This window comes from Muntiacus reevesi, chromosome 9, assembly GCF_963930625.1.
Source record: "Muntiacus reevesi chromosome 9, mMunRee1.1, whole genome shotgun sequence".
Classification (NCBI taxonomy): Eukaryota; Metazoa; Chordata; class Mammalia; order Artiodactyla; family Cervidae; genus Muntiacus; species Muntiacus reevesi.
This window is the reverse complement of record NC_089257.1, coordinates 38,801,665-38,821,212: the sequence shown is the minus strand read 5'-3', so window position 1 is coordinate 38,821,212 and position 19,548 is coordinate 38,801,665. Positions and strand designations below refer to the sequence as shown.

At 34.6% G+C, this 19,548-nt stretch overlaps 1 protein-coding gene across 2 annotated transcripts in view; it reads right to left on the bottom strand.

The window, feature by feature from the left end:
* Positions 1-19,548, bottom strand: part of FCHSD2 (FCH and double SH3 domains 2) — a 245,329-nt gene that overhangs the window by 122,143 nt on the left and 103,638 nt on the right. For both annotated transcript variants that reach the window (XM_065944799.1, XM_065944798.1), the window contains exons 5-8: positions 16,172-16,316; positions 6,458-6,591; positions 2,601-2,655; positions 1,529-1,657 (exon numbers count right to left, since the gene is read on the bottom strand). In XM_065944799.1, coding sequence (XP_065800871.1) covers positions 1,529-1,657; positions 2,601-2,655; positions 6,458-6,591; positions 16,172-16,316 — 463 coding nt within the window. The remainder of the gene's footprint in view (positions 1-1,528; positions 1,658-2,600; positions 2,656-6,457; positions 6,592-16,171; positions 16,317-19,548) is intronic.

Below are 19,548 nucleotides of genomic sequence, written 5' to 3'. Positions count from 1 at the left end.
ATACAATTTCCTGTTTCTAAAGGACAGGAGGGATTCCTGCCTCTATTTTTTATCATTCAATACCCTATAACGTTTCATGAAATGAGTAATCTGAAATACATCTACCCAATCAAATACCTAGGTGTACAAGGACTTCAAAGTGTGTTCAAAGATACATAATCTGAGGCCCAGCTAGGCCCATTAACCTCCTCTTTGTTTCTGGCAGGGAGCAGATCCCCCAAATAACACTGTACCTTTCCTGGTATATAAAAGGTCATAGGGTTTTAGGTAAGAAGTCTTTTTTGTCTGTGGATTCAATTAAAAAAAAAAACACGAATATTTTATTTTTGCTACTGTTTAAATTAATACAATGTTGATTTAAAAATATTCAAAGGGGAAAGTATATATTTGCCAAGCCTCCAGTTGGTCCTTGTAAGTCTGAAGCACTATGCAACACATAATAAAATGTCTAAACCTCGAGGTCAACTATTTTATGGGAAAATGTATGAAGAGTTCTTGTCTGGGATGGATGTCAAAACAATTCAGATCTCTCTCATCTCTTATATTCTAATCAACAGAAGTCAGAATAGCATAGAAATCAGGAAAAGGGGTTTCACACAATAAATCAAAAGGAAATAAAAAACCTGCAATAGGATATTTCTTAGTTCAGTATTACTCTCTCCATCCCTCCATTTTTCCTTAAAGGTTCCAGGATATGTCCTGTCTCGACTTTCAAGGAAAGAACTTGTAGTTTCTGAACAGAGTTTATCTCTTTCTCAACGCCACCGTATCAAAAAAAAGAAAAAAACAATAACTTGCTGCACTCCCTTCTCAACATCTCTGATTTGTAGAGCAAGTAATTCAATCAAAGCAATGTGTCTGGACAGTCATTAAGAACAATGTATTTGAGAGGGATGAGTTGAAAATAAAGACAGAATAATCAAAAGTTTGGGTCCTTGAGAGGATAGGAGATAAAGAGATACAATTCAAGCAGAATTTGCCTACCAGCCATGAGTGCAAACCTGGCAGCAGGTTAAAAAAGTTTCTTCTCCACCCTTTGTCTTTTCCTTGAGTTAAAGTTAAAGATACATATAGATGTACAAACAGAGGAAGACCAAGATCAAATTTTGGCATACAAGTATTTGTAACCCATTCTAACATTCTCATATAACTACTAGTTATATTTTCTCTTGTTTTACCTCAAAATCATAAAACATTAATGCACAAGCTTATCTATCAATTAAGCATAAAATTATTAAATTTTTAAAATCTAAGCTTTTAAAAAATAATCATATATTAATAACCACTATACAGTAAATAAATGCTGCTGCTAGGGAATAATACAACCTTTTACTATGATTTGGCTTTAAACATTTTCTTATACTAAAATTAATTCAGAATTATATGAAACAGAGGTTATGTAAACAATACAAAGTATATTCCATATTTCAACAAAATGCAAGGTACTGCCTGCTATTCTATAGACTCAATCCCATACACCCAACAGTCAACTCATACAAAATTATTGCAGATATTAAGGCTGTATTACCTTCATAATATTAACTAAATCTGTTTGATAGTAGCGATCCTGGTGCGCATTTGCTGCTGCTAATGTAAGAAGATAATCATTCCTTGCGTGGGTAGCTTTGGAATTACACTCAGATCTCCGGGCTTTTAACTAAAACATAGTAAGAGGAAAAAATAGTTAGTGCAAACTGATACAGTACTGAAAAACATACAAGGGTACTACCACTCTTAATTGGTTCCCCAACAAGAGTAAAGATGACCAGGTGAAGAAATGTTTATATGCATATAAAAATTCTTCAACTCTATTGAAGAATTCAATAAACAGTGACTAGAACTGTATCGCACAGTAAATTCAGTTCAGTTCAGTCGCTCAGTCGTGTCCGACTCTTTGTGACCCCGTGAACTGCAGCACACGGGGCCTCACATAGTGAGAGGGTTTTCAAATATTATTTATACTTTGCGTATTTTCAAAGCTTTTGAGAGAACTTCAAAATTTTATGCTCATTTTATTCTGATGGGACAATAATGGTTCTCAAATTAAGTAAGTCTCTTATCTTCAAAGACATCAGTAAATCTGCTGGAGTTAGAAAATAATTTTTAATAAATCAACACCCTCTAATGCGCCAAAAGAAATAAATGCTAGAGAGGAGCTTAGCAGACAAAGGCAGGTCACTAAGCTTATTTATCAGGTATTCTACAGCTTGCGGATCCACAGGAAAAATTCACTTGCATCTGGTCTAGAATATTGTGCTCAGAGGTATAAATTCAAGTGAAATGGATTTTGTAAAGCTTTCTAAAGCCCATAGACCAGTTAAAGTCTCTTGGACTAAGTGCTGAAGGCAACAGTCCTAAGCAGGTTAAGTACAGAAATTTACCTCTAAAGCAATCTTGAGAAGCAGGGAATATCCAAAGGGCTGACACCTCACTGAAAAATTCCATGAACTGGGAAAAAAAAGTTCTTCCCTAATGACATTAAAATGCTTCTCTACATGGAAACTAGATGGAAATAATTGAACTGTGCCTTCAAAAGGCCCAGTTCTTTTTTTTTTAAGCTAAGGTTTCTTAATTGTGAAATAAAGTTTTCAAAAACTTACCTTTACGCTTGCCTTTTGTAAACTGATTCTTGATTGAAAAAGACTAAGTTTAGATCTATAATGAAAATAGAAAAGTATATTTAATAACATTATCAAATTACATCATAATAAAATGATTAAATATTATAATTAATAAATTTTTAAACAAGTGACCTTTTCCCATAACACTATTCTAAAAGAGAACTAGATAAATAGAAAACTGAAAGCAATGATTATTTTCCTTTATTTTACTACAGGAAGAATTTAATATTATGGTGAAAAAGAAAATAGTGGGATTAATAAAATAAAGATATCCTGAATGACAAAAATACAATTTGACAAATTCAGTATGTTGGTATTGCCTAATAAACAGAAGCCATCAAACTACAGATTATTCCCTGTATCATACAATTGCACATACTTTATTTAGTACCTGCAAGGAAGCTCAAAAAGGCCCATGGACAACCAACCTATGGAGGCAAAGATTAGCAGGCTTTCCTGGCCACGTGCAATAGGCTGTAACAATGCCAGGAATGCAACCTACAGTATGATACTGACAGGCTCTACAAAGGCCTTAATTCCATCATGTTTCCCATTAAAAGTTCTTGTTGGGGTGCTCCCTCCACTCTTAACATAGTATTCAGAACATAGTGATAAAGCCCTTTGACTTTCTGCCCTGTATGATTTTACTGGTTAACCTTCTCTTTTCTGGGGTCCTTATCTCTCTTGATCCCTCTCAGCTTGTGAGGGGAACCACAATTAAAATCAGTAATAAAAATATGCTAACTTTACCCAAACAACTAGAGATAAAAATAAGGAGAAAGTCAACAGACAAATGTTAAGGAACAACCAACATTCCAACGACCAGTGATTTTTGAAGCTGCAATGTTTGTCTTGACTACAGTGTCATGGTGATTGCCATGGGAAAAGTCTATGCATGTGCTGGAAGCTATGCCATAATATGAAGTAAAGTTGCAGGCCATTTGGTACTGGAAGACAGAGCAAGACAGTCTCAGCTGAGCAAATGTGAAGAGGATAGCAAAAGCTGTCTCTCAACTTTCTAAAAGAGAAAAACATTCTCTTGTTAGATGCACAAATAAGCATTCCAACTGCTCTGCTGTTTAAAAAAAAATAGTTGGATCTAAGATACTCCTGTTATTTTTCTACTTTGTTATTATATTCATACTTGATGGGGGTTTTAGTAATCAGATTCCTATTCGATTTGATCTAGAAAAGCAAAGGCTACAGACTTTAAAACTGGAGTGCCTGTTCAGGGTTAAGAAAGACTGTGTTTGGGGTATACTCATTTCTACTTTTTTTTTGTAGTCATTATCTAAACAGTCTGAGTTGCATCTAGATTTTCTAATACAAGGATTTAGGTTTACAGTTTCTGCTTCATTTGCTAATCCTCATACAATCCTTGTGTGGCAACAAAGAAAGTACTAGTAACAAGTAAAATAATAAAGTTTCCAACTTCAAACATTATCATCTAGAACAAATAAAATATATATTGATACAAACAATGAACTATACTGCATACTTCCCTTCCTTACCCACCTTCCAAATGTTAATGTTCCTTAGGTTTCCAAACTCAACTTCTCATCTCATTTTATATATGATGCCATCCTTTTAACTATCATCTGATATGCAACTAACCCCCAAACCAAGATCTTCAAGCCCAAATTCTCCTGTGAGAGTCAGATACATAACCCTCTACCAAATATATTAACTCCATGGTCCCACAGGTTTTTCAGAACCTATATATTTAAAGTGGAACTCATCCATCAAACTGTATACTTCCTTCTATGCTCTCTCCTAATGTACACATCTCACTACCTATCAAATCATCTGTCAAAACTATATATAGCCCAGTTTTCACTTCCCCTTCCTGGTCTTTCTTCTCATCTCTACTTAGAAAAACCACTCTTCAGAACTGTGTCCAAATACCACTTCTTCTATAAAGGTTTCCTTTCTCATTAGGCAAAATTAATCTATCTTCTAGACTTACATAGCAGTGTTTTCACATAACTACTAAAATAAATACTAGGTGACATTAGGCATTTACTTTCTTTGAGTTTACTGTGAATAAACAAACCATAAGTTTACTTTAATATACATTTGTTTTTAATTCTAGGCTCTAAACTTTTTGAGAGCAAAGCTTACCTTACTCATTTCTGGATCCATGGTACCCAATATAGAGTAATCATTCAAAAAAAAAAAAACTTAGCGAGTGAATAAAGATATTTCTTTCCCTATTGTTGAATTAATTTTCAGAAAAGTTACATATGGAACAAAATGTCTGATCTGCTGTATCCTCTTTGAATCTGAACCATATTAGGAGGTAGTTTCTTGTGATCAGCATCTGCGCCAAATTCATTTGTGTGTGTGTTAGTCGCTCAGTCGTGTCCAACTCTGCAACCCCGCAGACTGTAGCCTGCCAGGCTTCTCTGTCCATGGAATTCTCCAGGCAAGAATACTAGAGTGGATTGCCATTCCCTTCTCTAGAGGAACTTCCCAACCCAGGAATCGAACCCTGGTCTCCTGCATCACAGGCAGATTCTTTACCGTTTGAGCTGCAGGGAAGTCCCTGTGTCAAACCCATACCTCTTAAGAAAAGCCCTATAACTGTCCTAATTTTCACCCGTTGACCTTGGCTCAAGTAGGTATTTATATATGCTCTACAAAATCTGTCAATTCTCTGTTCTCAAATCCCTGAGAGTTTAAAAAAACAAGTTCTTAAAAACCATCATGACAGGATATCCCTAATGGAGAGAATCTAATCTAAAAACTTCAGATCTTACTGGGAAGACAGGTTCACCCACTCTTAAGAAAGTATAGGAAATATCTGTATGCTTACAAAAATAAAATAATTAAGATAATAAACTAAGGGAAATATTAAATATGTTTTCCAGTAACATTAAGCATGTTATGAGTATTTATTTACCATCCCTTGGTACAAAATAAATTTTCCAGGAGCCCCTAAATTTTCACATTTGCCTATGAGATTGTTTAATTTCCTGCAGATAAAATAAAAAGTATTAGAAAGACATCCCTGACTCCCTCCTAGTCTGCACAAGTGTTTAATTGTACAGACTTTCTTGTTCCATGACTAGAAGTTCAAACTCCTACATTTTCTATCAGTGAGCTGACCGAATGGGAGTCTTACCCTTCCTTACGGACATCTTCAGAACCCATTCTATAACACAGGTTTCTTTATTCTTAAAAAATTTTAATCTTTCCTCAAGTTGTCAGTGCAAAAATCTCTAACCGCTAGTTTTACATTTCTTTGTGTTATAAACTGCCAGTTCCTTCTTTTCCTAATTATTTTCAAATAAAGGACTTTTAATTCACATATACTGAAAGTAAAATTCACACACAGTTGCTAAAGCATACATTAAAAAGTGTATGTTAGAACTTCATATAAGAGAAAACTCTAGGGCAGGATTTCTACACTGAAGTCAGTGCTCTGACCTCACATCAAGTGTTCACTTGATGTGTCCATTATCCTTCAATGGCACACTGAGGATCAGGGATTTTTCACCTACAACTGATTTAGTCTGGTATGAGAAAAATGAGGCTCTAAAACCCTGATGTTCAGACACTTAAGCAACTTAAGCAGACTTTTGCTAAGCTTCCAATACAATGTTCATTTGTCTTCTTTCTTTTTCAAAATTCAATTTAATGTGAAAACTGATCAAACATTCTCATTTTGCTAATATTAATGTAAATAAAATCAACCAATGTAAGAGAAAAATTTGATCTAAAGTATGTAACATTTACATGTCTGATGAAATGCCCTGTACTAACAGAAAACAAAGTACTGGCAAAAATCACATTTATTTGCATAATTAGTTTTTCAGAAATGCTAAAACACATACTTTGCCTCGATGTCAGCTTTCTCTCGTACTGCATGAGCCATCTGTTCAGTCTCAAAGTATTTCTTCTTGCCTTTAGCTAAATCTTTTACTGTCTCTTGCAATTCAGTTTGGATCTTTGTCAACTGGTCCACACACTGTAAAATACAAAGTGCAGTTTATGATTTTAGTCTTTAGGCTTATAGAAAATGAGTCTGTCCTAAGAACTATGCACTATGCCCTCAGGATGGAAACCTAGGAGAAGAATCAGCACTTTTAGAACCCTTCAAATTGCAAATTAAAATCCAGTGAACAGCTGGTATTCCCATTTCAAGTAATGTATGGAATAGTGTCACATTTTGTCTAGTAACTCTGCTTTGAGAAATAACCTCTGAGTGCTGCTGATAACTGACTAGGGCATAAGAAGAGCAATAAAGAAAATGTTCTTAGTGTTGGAGCACAGCAATAAAGGCAAAAGATGAAAGCAATTGTATAATCTTCATAATACTAATAAAGTCTCCTATGGCACAAAGGGTACTGAAGGATTCACTTCAGCACTGAGTGAAGGAAGAGTGAAATCTAAGAAGTTTAACATGGTAAGTCCAAGATGAAGGAGAAGCAAGAAACCTGGGTATCACATAACAATTATTACTCAAAACTATCCCAAATTCAACTCTTTGGATACAGATTCTAGGAGAAGGGACAGACATAATAATGCAAAGAAATATTTAATGAATAATTCTTATAACACAATGGGGCCCACGTAACACTGCTTTGGGACCCTTCTGGATGTCCAAAGTGGAATTTTTTTCCCCAGTTGGAAACAGTTTGAGGCCAGTTTCCCCAGTTTGAGTTTCCCCAGTTTTACCAGTTTGAGGTCAATTCAGGGCAGCCTCCATTGAAAAACTTCTGAGCCTGGAATAACACTGTCAATATATGGTGGAGACTGAAGAAACTCAGCAAAGCAGGAAGAGGTACTGGTTAAGAGACTACTGTGCCAGGATGAACAGTGTAGAGTAGAACAAGGACATCAGAAGAGCAAGGGTAAAGCACAAATAAATTTAAACTTAAACGTTTGACATACAGGCTAGAGTTTCTCAGTAACTTAGGTGTTAAGAAAGGGACTACTCTACAGGAAGAGAGAGAACTGAAAGGTTCCCTATGGGTACATTTATTGAGCATGTAATAAGTGTCAGGCTATAAATAAAGGGTAAACAAAACCAAAAACACCTCTTTCCTCCTTCATAACAACCTGACACTCCCACAGAATAGTGCTAAACATCCCAATAATGCCATGCCTGCATGTGTGAAGAGCTAAGAGAAAGCTCCATGGGTACAATTAGATATTAATAATCAGGAAGTGGGGCATAGCCTGAAAAAATACAGCTGTGTTTAATGGGCAAAAGGGATGGATTATTTAAAAGAAGAGTCAGGTGTAAGGTATCTATATCCAAAATGTATGTCCAAAACAATGAAACTTGGCCTCAGAAAAACTAATCAATGAAGGGAAGCCCAAGAGTCCCATGGTGATACACAAGCACTGAAAAGGTCTGCTAATTTGAATATTTTGAGAGGAAATGAAATACAGTAGGTCAAAGGTTTTCCTGAGGATTGCAAGCCATGTGGATAGAATCTTGGAATACTCACACAAAGTGAACACCGTGGGTACATGTACATGGGCACATACACACAAGCACATGCATACACACACACACACAGTCACTCACTCCTTATACCCCTACCCTTTGAAGGAAAAGACATCTCTCCTTACTCTCGGGTAACCAAGTATCTCATAGATATTACTTAATTAATTTCCATCTATAAAAGGTTATTAATTAAATTACATTCTATATGTGCCACAATATTAGAAGAATTTTGTGTTATTCATATTTTTTAAAGGACTTCTCAAAAATCTCTTCATTAAACTCTAGTTGGGTCTATCCTACTTGATTTTTCTCTTTACATACGTTTCTAAGATAAGTTTATGAAACAGTATTAGAGAGAGCCTGTGTGCACAATGAAGAGATCTCTTGTGACCCTTTCTTCCCTAGCATTCATTAAAATAACAACCAAGTGTTCTCTACCACCCAAGTGAACTCTTTCTTTCAAGTGAAAGTAATTTGGGTTCTTCTTCAAAGGAAAATGCCTGTACACAGCAAAATATCAAAAATAATTACTAAATAAAAGTCATCAAACTTAATTTGCAAAAGAATAGGATTTCCTTTCCAACTTTTAAAATAAAAATTTTTTTCTGTAGAAATCCAATTTTCTGAGGAGGATTAAGTTATATACTTAAAAAGAAGCTTAACAGTATCTATGTTAAGAAAAGCCTTGATGTGAAATATGTCCAACTTTTTCCTAAAAGGTATTAGCACTGAACAGAGACATGAATGTAAGTTTACATTACAGCTAAGGGACCATACAAAATGAAAAATGTGAATATTATAATTCAGGATTCTATTGAAGAAATTAAAAGTATGATTCATGGGTATGACACAGATACTGGATAGACAGATCTGCTAACAACTTGAAGGTTCTCTGACCCGGTAGTCATGTCTTGGAAATTCATCCTAAGAAAATAACTTTAAAAAAAATTTAATTTTTATTACCTTAGTGCTAATAAAACAGAGGAATGATTGAATAAAGCAGAATAAACAAAAGATGTATTCCGAAGTAAAAAATAATAAACATAAAGCTTGTATAGAAACATTAACAATAAATTAGGAAATAGAGAATGCAAAAAAAACAGAATAATCTAAAAATAATTATCTATGTATTAATTACAACTACTATAAAAACTAAGAAGGTAAAGGAGTAGGAAACACAAATAGTCTACTGAGGTGAAGAAGCTATTTTTCTGTAAAACTATTTAAACAATAAATAAAACTGACAAAATAGAGAAAATTTTTAAAAAGAACACAAACATTAAAATGTTACAGAGAGGTTAACATTCAAATATATAAACAGTTCAATTTGATATTTAAAAAAACCTGATTAAAAAATGGGCAGAAGATCTGAATAGACAATTTTCCAAAGAAGATATACAGATGGCCAACAGGCATATGAAAAGATGCTCAACATCACTAGTCATCAGAAAAATGCAAATCAAAACTACAGTGAGGTATGACTTCACACCTATCAGAATGACTATCATCAAAAAGATCACATATAACAAAACACTGGCAAGGATGTGGGAAAAAAGGGAAGCTTGGTACTCTGTTGGTGGCAACATAAACTGGAGCAGCCATTGTGGCAAATAGTATGAAGGTTCCTTACAAAAACTTAGAACTACCATATGATCCAATAATCTACTACTGGCAATATATCCACAGAAAATGAAAACACTAATTTAAAAAGATACATGCACCTCAGTGTTCATAGCAGCATTATTTACAATTGCCAAGATTTGGAAGTATTCTAAGTGTCCATCAACAGATGAATGGGTAAAGAAGATATGGTATACATATAGTTCACACACAAAGGAATACTACTCAGTCATAAAAAAGAATGAAAATTTGCCATTTGCAACAACATGGATGGACTTAGAGGGTATTTTGCTTAGTGAAATAAGTCAGAGAAAACCAAACAGTGTACATTAATACTTACATGTGGAATTTAAAAAATAAAGTAGTGAATACAACAAAGAAGCAGCAGACTCATATATATAAAGAACAGACCAAAGGTTATTAATGGAGTGAGGTAAGGGGAGAGGGGCAAGAGATAAGATACATGAATATACTGTGCAGCATGAAGAATATAGTCAGTACTATATAGTAACTATAAATGGAAGTATAATCTATAAATATTTTAAACCATTATATTATTCAACTCAAACTAATTTAATACTACAAATCAACTATACTTCAATTAAAAAGATATTACAGATGGAGAATTTTAAGTCAAATTGGTTTTGATCATGAACAATTTGTTTTAGACTATCCTCTTCTTGTCTATTAACTGTAAAAGTTAGACAACAGAGATTTTTTAGAAATAGCCAGAATTAAAGAACAGCAATACACACTGGACTTAAGGGACTTAATATCTGGAAGAAGAGAAGCACAGCTAGGTATGCTCTACATTCACCTTGACTTTTTTCCTTATGGCAATTTTTGAATCACAGTACAGAGAAGCAGAATATAAACAGAAGAGGGTTTTTGTTTTTAACTAGACTGTGGAAACCGAGGTTGGAGTTTGAGGGTGCCAAAAGAGTAGGAACTTGAGAGACTCAATCTGGGAAGAAGAGTACTACAGAGAAGCAAGCCATAAAATCTATGCAACTTCCCCAAGTCATCAGTTGACTTCTAAATGGCATGTGTGGAATGAAGCTCCAAGAAATTCAGGAAAGAACAGTAGCTAAAAGGCTAATGAGCTGAGCAATGAACAGAGGGAGCAGAGCAGCTACATGATGTTGAGAAGACAAAGGCTGGAGTTCAAGTCTTGTCAAAACAGAAAGGCTTTGTTAAATATCCTATACTTTCAGGTAAGACCCCAGAAGTAAGGACAAACGTGAAACAGACAAGCCTAAAAAGTCTAACACTAGATCCTATCAGAATCAAAGTGATTAAATAGTATTCTATCTGCCTGCTAAAAAACTTAACTCTCTTTGGAAACAGGAAACATCTTCCAGAGCCACTACAGTTTTTATCCACAATATACAGCACCATGAGGCTTACAAAAGCAGTAGACCCAAATAACCAAAAATAAGCAAACAAACAAAAAAACAGGTACTGATAAAAAGAGACCTACAGTGTTCAAATAGTGGAACTATGAAACAGAGATTAGGAGTAATACATTAAATAGGAGAAAGAAAAAACATGAAGAACTGCATCAATAACATGGACTCCATTTTTTAAACAATAAAAAATTCCAGAACTGAAAAATACACTGAGATTCCAAAAGATAAGTTTTAAAAGCAGATTAGAAATAGCAGCTCATTGGGGTGCACGTGTCTCTTTCAGATCTGGTTTCCTCTGCTGATGCACTGGGAAGACTCAGAGGGATGGGATGGGGAGGCAGGCGGGAGGGGGGATCGGGATGGGGAACACATTTAAAACCATGGCTGATTCATGTCAATGTATGGCAAAAACCACTACAATATTGTAAAGTAATTAGCCTCCAACTAATAAAAATAAATGAAAAAAAAAAGAAAGAAAGAAATAGCAGAACAGCACAGAAGCACTATACACAATAGTGAAGAAATGAAAACAACCCAAGTGCCCATGGAGAGATAATTGTATAAAGAAGATGTAGCATATACAGGGAACTCTAGTCAACACTCTGTAACCACCTATACGGAAACAGAATCTAAAAAAGAGTGGACATAAGTGTATATATAACTACACTACAGCAGAAACTAAGACAACATTATAAATCAACGATATTCAAAAAAATGATAAAGATGTGGCATACACAATACACACACACACTGGACTATATTTAGGCATAAAAAGAACAAAATTTTGCCATCTGCAGCAACATGGATAGACCTACAGAATATCATACTAAATGAAGAAAGTAAGACAAAAACAAATATTATCTGATATCACTTATATGTGGAATCCAAAAACTACAAATGAATTTATATACAAACAGAAATAGACTCACAGACATATAAAACAAACATATTATCAAAGAGAAAAAGCAGGAAAGGAGGGATAAATTAGTATGGGATTAATGGATACAAAGTACTATGAATAAAACAGGTAAGTAACAAGGATTTTCTGTATAGCATAGGGACCTGTATTTAATATCTTGAAATAACTTATACTGGAAAATGATCTGAAAAATATATAAAACTGAATCACTTTGCTGTACAACTGAAAATAACACAGTATTGTAAATCAACTCTACTTCAATCCATCTATAAAAACACACAAAAAGAAAAAGATAAATAGCAGAACAGAGTGTTAATCAACTGGAAGATAACAGTTGAAAATATTCAGACTGAAGTGCAGAAAAAAGTACATTAATAAAGAAAGTGCAGAAAAAGTACAAGACATGGAAAGAGACAAAAGGTCTAATAGCAAAGAAGTCCTAATAGGGAGGTAAATGGAATTACGTTATTAAAACATTTTTACATTGTTTAAGAGGTGGTAAAATACTAATTCACAATAGACTTGAAGTTTGAAGAGCAGTAAAAGTACCAATTCATGGTAAACTATAGTATGTCAAAAAAGCATATTGGAATCTCTAAAGTAATTACTAAAAGAACAAGATTATAAAGTTAAAAAGCTAATAGTGAAGGAAATTTTGATAATAAAAAGTACAAGATTGCTCAATGTCATTAATCACCAGGGAAACTACAAATCAAAACCACAATGAGTGCCATATGACCCAGCAATACCACTTCTGGGCATACACACCGAGGAAACCAGATCTGAAAGAGACACGTGCACCCCAATGTTCATCGCAGCACTGTTTATAATAGCCAGGACATGGAAGCAGCCTAGATGCCCATCCGCAGATGAATGGATAAGGAAGCTGTGGTACATATACACCATGGAATATTACTCAGCCGTTAAAAAGAATTCATTTGAATCAGTTCTAATGAGATGGACGAGACTGGAGCCCATTATACAGAGTGAAGTAAGCCAGAAAGATAAAGAACATTACAGCATACTAACACATATATACGGAATTTAGAAAGATGGTAACGATGACCCTATATGCAAAACAGAAAAAGAAACACAGAAGTACAGAACAGACTTTTGAACTCTGTGGGAGAAGGTGAGGGTGGGATGTTTCAAAAGAACAGCATGTATATTATCTATGGTGAATCAGATCACTAGCCCAGGTGGGATGCACGAGACGAGTGCTCGGGCCTGGTGCACTGGGAGGACCCAGAGGAGTCGGGTGGAGAGGGAGGTGGGAGGGGGGATCGGGATGGGGAATACGTGTAACTCAATGGCTGATTCGTGTCAATGTATGACAAAACCCACTGAAATGTTGTGAAGTAATTGGCCTCCAACTAATAAAATAAAAAAAAAAAAAAAAAAAAAACCACAATGAGATATCACCTCATACCTGTTAGGATGGTTATTACCAAAAACACAAATGACAACAAGTATTGGCAAGGTTGGGGAGAAATTGGAACCCTTGTGCACTGTTGGTGAGAATGCAAAGTGGTACAGCTCTTTATGGAAAAGAGCATGGTGATTCCTCAAAAAATTAAAACTACAACTATCAGACATTATCCAGCAATCCTACTTCTAGGTATTTATCCAAAAGAAGTGAAATCAGGATATCAAAGAAATATTAGTATTCCCATGTTTACTGCAGCACTATTCACAAAAGTCAAAATATGGAAATAGCGAAAATGTGGATAAATGCATGAATGTATTAAAAAATATGGTATATACATATGGTAGAATATTATTCAGCCTTAAAAAAGGATATCCCATGCACGCATCCATGCAACAAAATGGTTGAAACTAGAGGACATTATGCCAAGTGAAATAAGCCAGTCACGGAAGAACAAATACTGCACGATTCCACTTACATGAAATACATAAAATAATCAAACATAAAAAATTTCAGTTATACAAAATAAATAAGTTCTAGAGATTGTCCGCACAACATTGTGCTTATAGATAACAATATTGTATTGTACACTTAAAAAATCTGTTAAGAGGGTAGAGCTCATATTAAGTGTTCTCATCACCCTAAAAGAACAACAAGAAAAATACAAGATTAATCCAAAAGGAGGCTAAAAGAAAAAAGAAAGTATGGAGAAAGGGTTGGGGTACAGAACAAAAAACAGATGATTTTTTGATCCTATGTGGAGTCAATTTGTTGTAAAGTTTGGGAAGTACAATTGGAAAAGTCAGTATTTGTGGCCATGTGTTGCTTTTCTTGCTCCACTGGGAATCCATCTCAATTTTCTTTTGGAGAATCATCTTTTCCCATTTTTAGTCCATGTAGTTTGCACAAGGACTATAACCTCTGTAACTCAAGAAAAGTCAATGAGCTTCAATTCTGGTAGTTTTGTTAGAACTTTGGGGAAAGTGGAAATTGTGGAATTGCTAGTTCTGATATTTGTAAATCTGGCATGTTAGGGACAGCACAATGTGGAGAGAGTTGCTATGCCACAGAGAGTTGCTGAAGAATGAAGCCACCGGGGAAAGCTAACGGATGGGAAGAAACACGAATTCTAATGCCATCATTTGAGCTCCTGGATCCACTCCTGCCTGGATTCCATCCCCGCTGAAATTTTTAGTTATACATTCTTTTCTTGGTTTAAGTCAGTTTGAAGTAAGTTTCTGTCATCTGCAATTTCAGAGTCCTGATAGGTATGCTCAATATATGATGTGTGTGTAACTTGCTTCAGTTGTGTTCAACTCTTTGTGACCTATGAACTATAGCCTGCCAAGCTCCTCTGTCCATGGTATTCTCCAGGTAAGAATACTGGAGTGGGTTGCCATTCCCTCCTCGAATGCTCAAAATATATTTAGTGTTCAACAACTGCTTAGATAAAACATAAACACTATTATTACTGGCTATAATATAAGCTAATTCACAGATAAGTGGACTTGTCAAACCTCACCAAGCATTCTTTGCCCCGGTATGTTCAGTGACATTCAGGTCGTAGAAGAGCACAAATCGGTTAACTCTTTCAAAATATTCTGATATTGAGAAATGTAGAACTTCCAATAATTCAATTAGATTTGGTGAATGTACCGGCTATTTGAAACATCATATTTCCTCCCAGTTAGGAAGGAGCTAGATCAATTCTCTACCTCTGTCTCCGACTCACTCTCTGCGTGGGCTGATGGATACATACACACACAACATTTTTTCTTCCAATTGAAAGCCTTGTTTGGTCAGTGACCATGTATTGTTTTGAAAGAAAATTTTGAAAGACAATTTTGAGCAGAGGCATTCTTATAGAAGTATGTTAAAACCCACTGATATTACGTGAGTGCTTGAAAGAGATATATTTATTAATAACATTGATTTCGTGCTACTAAAATCATCTTTGGCAAAAATGGAAGATTAGCCTATTTAGTTTTCATTTGTAAAAATTAGTGAAAATCCAAAGGACAATTAGAATCAAAACAATGGCTTGTGAAATATTATTTCCTTAAATAATTACTTTAATAATTTTTAAAGTATTAATACTTCCATAAAAAATATTTAAATACTTCTTAGGCATCATGATAATCTCTAATTTTGTAACTATTTCCTAAGAGGATCTAATTCAATTACCTACTTTCAATCACAAGCTTTTCATAAAAATCACATTATTCTTTCTATGAATTTTAAAATTCTGTATAATCATTTAAAATTTTTTATGTAGTTTATATAATTAAACCTTAGAGTAACCCAATTTTGGTAATAAGTTTGCTAGATATGGTCAAGATGTGTCAATTTCCTTTAAATTATTATGCAAAATGGATCAAACCGAAACTAAGATTTTATCAAGACTTAGTGGGATTGACAACACTGTAATTGTTTTAATATACACCAATCTAAGGAGGTCTACTTCCTTGAGTTAAATTGAAAAGTGATATTTGTAAGAAATGTTTACTGAGCTTTCAGATTCAAATCACACTCACCTGTGTCAATTAATAAAATACAGTAGCCAGAGGGAACATGTTGAAATCAGAAAGTCTATGTTAAAATCAGAAACATTTGGAACATAGAGAAAAATTCAAAGTGTAAAATGCAATTGAACATAATCTTGCAGATTATAAACGTAGTAGTGAGATATTAAAAGAAAAGAACAAATAGAAACGATACCCTTTTTAGTTGCTGTTCTTTTAGGCTTCTCACTGTCCTTGCAGGCTCAGAAATGAAGTTTTTATAGTTTTCACATATATTGATCCGAGACTGGGCTACCTGCATTGTTCCCTCGAGAAAAGATTTCCAAACAGGATACATGCTCCTAAATTCAAAGAGGGACAGAAAAGTATTAGGCAGAGAAAAGGAAGAACAAGTTGCCTAATCTTTTGCTCTCTGGCTAGCACCAACAAACAGAATTAACAGTTTCTTTTTAGTTTAAAGTGAATTTATATTGGTTCATAGGTAGTAATGTTTTTAGCATATATAACAAGTAGAAACATGGAATATGCTCTGTTTCTCTATAGCCTGACAATGGGCTGTTTTGATTCATCAGCTATTCATGATACTGGAGCAAAGTGATACAAGGATTACAATTCTAGACAAAGCTAACACTATAAAAAAATTAGTGAATAATTCAGACTTTGCAGGTCTTTCACTGTTTCAGGACTGTCACTATGAATACCAAATTTCATTATTTCATTAAGGTATTTTCCTGATTACAGAGATGAGGTAACTGAGGCTCAAATTTAGAAGATCACCCTAGCTCACACAAGAATGTGGCAGTACTGAGATACAGACAAATACCTCTAAAGTACATTTTCTTTCAACTATATTATATTGCTCTCTTACATAAATGGATGTGACTGGAAAAAAAATCATGAGCAATTGCTTATGTTCTTGAGAAGTCTATTTGTTAGACAAAAGAAGTCTATGGTATTATTGCTCTACATCTGTTTCTCTGTTTTAATAACACTTATCCAGAATCTCATTGCCTCTTGGAGTCATTCCAACCAAGTTCCATCACCTTTGCTTGATAAATGTGCTCTCAGGAATCTTTTGGTAAAGTCAAAGAATTATTCATTCTTTGCTTTCTGTAGTCAATTTCCTTTTCAAATCTTCTCTTCTGCTTTCCTAAATGCCTTAGTCCCAACATGATCCTATACTAGTTATAAACATATTTTAGAACTTGTAACAATGAGTGGTACTTTGCTAAAAAGAGATATTGCATTGATATAATATTCATCTAATAAGATTTCTCTTCTTACGTCTAATGGATTTCCTGCTACAGCAATATATGGGACCACGTGCTATCAATACATAAAATGCTAGCTGTGGGTCAACAGATGACAGTGTGAAAACAAGAAAAAGAAAAGTTGCCTGGGTCCCCATTCTACTTGGAACTGAGAAAAAAAAAAAAAAAAACAACCTTGAAACTGTATTTTTCAACTACAGGGATAAATAGTTTGTGCAATGGATTGGTAGTTTATATAATACACTGAATGCATCAGTTTAGATGGAAATATTCACTTCTTTAAACAGAGGTATATTAATTCACCTCTGGAAAAAAAAGTCAGTGTGTTGTGCCAGCAAAAACTGTCAGCATAAAACCAATGATGGAGTTTAAGAGCAAAATGAATACGGGATAATAAATGTTAACTAAACCTACTGCGGTAATCATTTCACAATATGCATAAGGCAAACCATCACACTGTATACCTCGAACTTATACAGTGAGGTTTATCAATTATTTTTCAATAAAACTGGAAAAAAACAGCAAAATTAACGTCCTCCATGGTCTCACTGCATGACCACTAATGGAATCTAGAAGGTAAACTCACCACAGAACCTCGTAAGCAGTCCAAAATTGATAATTTTCGAGAATGCACTAAGAAAAATTCAGTTCTCTGCTTTGTAATTATTAATTTATACTTAAAATACATTTTAAAACCATAAAGAAAATGAGAAAGAACCATTATAATTATAATCTGAAGGAAGGAAGGAAAAATGGAAAGAAAGGACAAAGGAGGGGAATAGGGAAGAAAGAATTCCTTCATCCACGCTTGCCCCTTCTTCCTTTTACCCCTCCATCTAACTGACTGCTGCTTATCCTTCAAATCTCAGCTTAAATGGAACTTCCTCAGGGAAGTCTCCTTGGAGAAGGGAATGGCAACCCACTTCAGTATTCTTGATGGAAAATTCCATGCACAGAGAAGCCTTATGGGCTTCAGGCCATGGGGTCGCAAAGAGTCGCCACGACTAAGTGACTGACACAGGGAAGTGTCATGATCACCACCAAGCCAATGCACAGACTCAATCAAATCCTTCCTTGTTCACATGGTTCACAAGGTCTGTTCACATGGTTCTAGCACTTTTCCTTCAATTATAAGTATCTTTATGTAATTGTAAATGTTTGTCCATCTCACTTCAGAAAAAATTTCCTGAAGGCAGGGGTGTATGTCTTTCTCATAACTGTATTTCTATGACCTAGCACGTGGCCTAATAATTAGAAAGGTTACAATAAGTATGTATTGAATGAAAACAATGAATGGATGGATGAATGTATAAATCATAAAGACTGTAAAATAAAAAGAAAAATCCTTTCATTATAGAGTTTAAAAAGAGATCTTTAGAGATTAGCAGACAAATACGTAGAACACAAATATTTTCAACAATGACACACCATGAATTGCCTGAAATTCGGTTACCAGTTAGTGAGAAGATCTGGGTTCAAGTTCTAGTTTAACCAATATAATCTTCTGCAGCACATCTCACTACACTTTCATTTCCTCTACTGGCAAATGGAAAAATAATAAAAATACCAGCACCATGTACCACTATTATAACAATTAAATGCAAATGATGTGAAAATTCTTGCCACACAGATTCTTTTAAATGAATAAATAGTAACAGTCACAGAATTGTAGAAGAAATACTACAGAAGTACTTTGTAGAAGTACTTATTAACATAATAGTGGTAGTTCCAATGACAATGGTGTTTTTCATTTCAACTGAGAATATAATAATGGGTTGTAGAGTGAGTTCCTAAAAATTTCGTTTCCTTAGGCTTCATATATAAAATTTCGTAACATAAGGAAAGGTATCAAGCATTTACAGTATTTTACTACTCTGGTTCAGCTGAGGAAATAAGACTCAAAATTATAAAAGAAAGCAAGGAGATTCTATTAAGAACCTATCACATGCTAGGCACTATGTCATGTATTTTACATGTACCACATCATTTAATCCTTACGACAACTTTGTAAGACAGGCATTATCCCTGTTTTGCAGAGGAGAAAAAGTAAGGCTTGGAGAAGTTGTGAAATTTTCCTCTGGCTATTCACCAGGAACTAGTACTCTCATGGTTATAACCTAGACTTTGCCATTATCAATAACTATCCGTCTACTCTAATACCAATTTAATCATCTAATCTCTGACCAATGCCTCTTCCTTCTCACTCTCTTTAGGATTCTTACTTCAACAATTACTCAACCCAATCAGAGCCCACAATCCATTTCATCCTGCCTCCTTTCCACTGTCCTTTACTCCCTTCTCA